This window comes from Aptenodytes forsteri, unplaced genomic scaffold (genome assembly GCF_000699145.1).
Source record: "Aptenodytes forsteri isolate BGI_AS27 unplaced genomic scaffold, ASM69914v1 Scaffold1392, whole genome shotgun sequence".
NCBI classification, from domain to species: domain Eukaryota; kingdom Metazoa; phylum Chordata; class Aves; order Sphenisciformes; family Spheniscidae; genus Aptenodytes; species Aptenodytes forsteri.
The window spans coordinates 8,465-11,599 of record NW_008794849.1 but is presented as its reverse complement, the minus strand read 5'-3'; the positions used below and the strand labels follow the sequence as shown (position 1 = coordinate 11,599).

The 3,135-nt window shown below is 65.1% G+C and overlaps 1 protein-coding gene across 1 annotated transcript; it reads right to left on the bottom strand.

Moving 5' to 3' along the window:
• Nucleotides 1–435: 435 nt before the first annotated feature.
• LOC103895027 (IQ motif and SEC7 domain-containing protein 2-like) lies at nt 436–2,290 on the bottom strand (the record flags this gene model as incomplete). Its single annotated transcript, XM_009274526.1, has 5 exons — nt 2,184–2,290; nt 1,555–1,721; nt 1,322–1,461; nt 831–956; nt 436–705 (listed from the first exon to the last, which is right to left on the bottom strand). Coding segments are annotated over exons 1-5 (810 nt in total), but the record flags the coding sequence as incomplete, so codon positions are not given.
• Nucleotides 2,291–3,135: the final 845 nt, after the last annotated feature.

The following is a 3,135-nucleotide window of genomic DNA, read 5'->3' as shown; positions in this document are numbered from 1 at the left end:
GGGACATGCAATGGGGACGCCATGGGGCAGGGGGACATTCCAGGGGGGACACCATGGGACATCCAATGGGGGACACCATGGGGCAGGGGGACGCCATGGGACATGCAATGGGGGACGCCATGGGGCAGGGGGACATTCCAGGGGGGACACCATGGGACATCCAATGGGGGACACCATGGGGCAGGGGGACATTCCATGGGGGACACCATGGGGCAGGGGGACATCCCGGGGGGACACCATGGGACATCCCATGGAGGACACCATGGGACATCCAATGAGGGACACCATGGGGCAGGGGGACATCCCAGGGGGGACGCCATGGGACATTCCACAGGGGACACCATGGGACAACCTACGGGGGACACCGTGGGGTGGGGAGCATCGCATGGGGGACACCACGGGACATCCTGTGGGGGACACCATGAAACATCCCACGGTGAACACCACGGGACATCCGGTGGGGGACACGCCGTGGTGGATCCCATGGAGCAAAGGGTCATCTGGTGGTGGACCCCGGGGGACGTAGGGGCAGGGGAGCATCCCGCGGAGGTGCTGTGGGGCAGGGGGACATGCCACGGGGTGCCGTGGGGCGCCGCGGGGCTCACAGGCGTTCTGGAAGAGCTGCATGTGCATCTCAACGAGGGGGAAGCTCTGGCGGAAGCTGTAGGTCACCAGGATCTTCTTCTTCTGGAAGATCTTCGTCACCTGCCGGGGCCACCAGGTCACCGGGGACCCAAGCATCTGGGAGACCCCTCGACTCCCCACGGGTGACCGACCCCCACCCCAGGGACACCCCCTCGCTGCGCAGGGGACCCAGGTGTCCGGCTCACCACCAGCAGGTCGTTGAAGAGGAAGACCTCGCGCTGGTGCAGCCCCAGGCGCTGGGGCCGGTTGGGGTCGGGGACCTCGTAGAGCTGGCAGCAGCACACCAGGCGCCGGTGGGGCAGGGACAGCACCTGGGGAGAGGGGTGGGCTCGGCGCTGGGGCGGGGCCTCGGCGGGACACACCCACCCGCCTTCCAGGCCCGCCCCTTGAGGGTGACGGCACCCTTGACGTTGGCCTGTGGGTCACCTAGAGCACCCCCCTATTGTGTCACCTATAATATCCCCCATTGGATCACCTAGAACATCCCCCATTGGTCACCTTGAGCGTCCCCCGTAGGTCACGTAGAACATCCCCCCACAGGGTCACCTAGGACGTCTCCCATAGGGTCACCTAGAGCATCCTCCATAGGGTCACCTAGACCATCCCTCCGTAGGGTCACCTAGAACATTCCCCCCTGGGTCCCCTAGAACCCGCCCCATCCCTCGGGTGAACCCACCGGCTTCTTGCCGACGATCATGCGCTCGACGGCCTGGACCTGGGAGACGTGGTCGTCGTTGGTGCGCAGCTCCCGGCTCTGGATGCGCTGGTAGATGCCCACCAGCATGTCCCGGGGGATGTCCTCCCCGTTGTCCACCCCTGCACGACACCCGGGCCCCCGCTCTAGAACCCGCGTTCAGAAGCAGGGGGCGGGGACACCAAGGGAGGACAAGATGGGACCGCGGTCCTCACCTCGGAGGTTCTTGATGAAGTCCTCCAGCTTCATCTTGCGCTCGGCCTTGACGCTGGGGCTGTACATGTCGGTGTTGAGGAGGATGATGGCGAAGGCCAGGATGAAGATGGTGTCCGGATTGCGGAACTGGCGCAGCAGGGCCGCGTTACACACGCAGTAGCGCTGGCTGCGGGGCGGACAATCCCCACGGCCCATGGGGTCAGGGTGCCCCACGGCCATCCCCACGCGGCCGGGATGGCCTCTGCACCCCGTAGCAGTCCCGGCGTGGTCCAGGCCCCCTTGCGTGCGGGACACCACCTCTAACGTTCTCCTAGTCTACAGGGTCACCTAGAACATCACCTGGTCCCATGTGGGCCACCACCCCGATGTTCCCCTGCTTGGTCCATAGGGTCACCTAGAACATCACCTGGTCCCATGTGGGCCACCACCCCCAATGTCCCCCTGCTTGGTCCGTGGGGTCACCTAGAACATCACGCCACGGCACGTGGGCCACCGCCCCTAGTGATCCACAGGGTCACCTAGAACACCACGCCACGGCGACCGCGCGACCACGTGTCGTGGCTCGGTGGCCTTCCCGGCGCCAGGGGGAGATGGGACGGGGACAGGGGACCCATCGCCGCCCCCTCACCTGAAGGCCTCGATCAAGCGCTCGACCTTCTGGGCCTCCCCCTGCACCCGAATGTGGGACTGGAACTTGCGCAGGGCCTCGTCCAGCTCCATCCCAGAGAAGTCCATCTCGTCCACCACGCAGCTGTGGGAGACCCCCCCACCCCACCCCAGACCAGAAACGGCCGGGGCCCGGGGGGGGGGGGGGGGGATGGACACGCCCCCCAAGTCCCGGCATGTCCCACCCCATCCCGGTGCGTCCCGTCCCGTCCCCCCCCGCCCCTTACTCGAGGACGTCGCGGTTGAACTGCTTCTGGCGATTGCCGAGGAACTCGCCGATCATCTGCCGGCTCAACCCTTTCCTCTCCAGGATGAAGTGGGCCACCCCCACCGGGGTGTCCGAGAGGAAGCCCCTCTCGATCAGGTACTGGATCCCCTTCTCCGGTTTCCTACAGAGGGGGCGGGGGCGGGGTCACCCCGACCGCCGTGGGGCTCGTCGTTTCGTCCTGGCTATAGGGCGACCTAGAACGTCTCCTTCTCCTGGCTGTAGGGGTCACTTTGCCGCGGGTATGGCGTCACCTAAACATCACCTTGTTTTGGCTGTAGGGTCACCTAGGACCACCACCTGGCTTCCCTATAGGGTCACCTAGAACATCGCCATGGCCGTACTATAGGGCTATCTAGAACATCATCACGTTCTTCTATAGGACCACCTAAAACATCACCCTATCCTTTCTACAGGACCACCAAGAAGGTCACCCTGTCCTCGCTATAGGGCCGCCAAGGTCACCCTGTCCTTTCTATAGGGCCACCAAGGTCACCCTGCCCTTGCTATAGGATCACCTAGAACATCGCCCCGCCTTCACCATCGGGCCACCGAGAACGCCACCCTATCCCTTCCGTAGGGTCACCGAGAACGCCACGCGGTCCCGCTATAGGGCCGCCAGACCCCACCCCACCTCCCACATGGGGCC